The sequence below is a fragment of the Macrobrachium nipponense genome, chromosome 43 (genome assembly GCF_015104395.2).
Source record: "Macrobrachium nipponense isolate FS-2020 chromosome 43, ASM1510439v2, whole genome shotgun sequence".
Classification (NCBI taxonomy): Eukaryota; Metazoa; Arthropoda; class Malacostraca; order Decapoda; family Palaemonidae; genus Macrobrachium; species Macrobrachium nipponense.
In genome coordinates, this window is record NC_061104.1 from 29,395,019 (window position 1) to 29,395,409 (window position 391).

Genomic DNA, 391 nt, shown 5'->3' on the forward strand with positions numbered 1-391 from the left:
ATATATCATTATTTGTGTGCTTGCTAATCAAGTTTTTCAGTCTATCGTTAATTTCCTTAGTCTTTCTTTTGACAGGTAATTGCTGCCCACTGATATACGCAATTAGATTGCTTCTCTGAAGTGCTTCTTCTTTTTTAATTCCTTGAAAAAAGCACCATACGGTTGGATGAGCAGTGTCATACATTCCCTGAATAGCACGATGCCATCCCTCTAACTTGTTATTTGTCCTTGTTCTGTCGTTTTGTGTTCTTTCCTGGACGTTCCACAATTCGATGGGAAATAATGGTATTCTTCTTCCTCTTCTCTGTCGTCTACCTATGTATGTCTTCGAAATAGTCATATAATATTTGCATTTCTTCATCCAATTGTAGACGTTCGAGGTCTTCATTTA

The 391-nt window shown here is 36.8% G+C and overlaps 1 protein-coding gene across 1 annotated transcript in view; it reads right to left on the reverse strand.

The window, feature by feature from the left end:
- Nucleotides 1–311: 311 nt before the first annotated feature.
- Nucleotides 312–391, reverse strand: part of LOC135213860 (uncharacterized) — a 1,086-nt gene continuing 1,006 nt past the window's right edge. Inside the window, exon 1 of the mRNA XM_064247959.1 lies at nt 312–391. This exon is cut by the window's right edge and continues 1,006 nt beyond it. Within this exon, the coding sequence (XP_064104029.1) occupies nt 312–391 (80 nt within the window).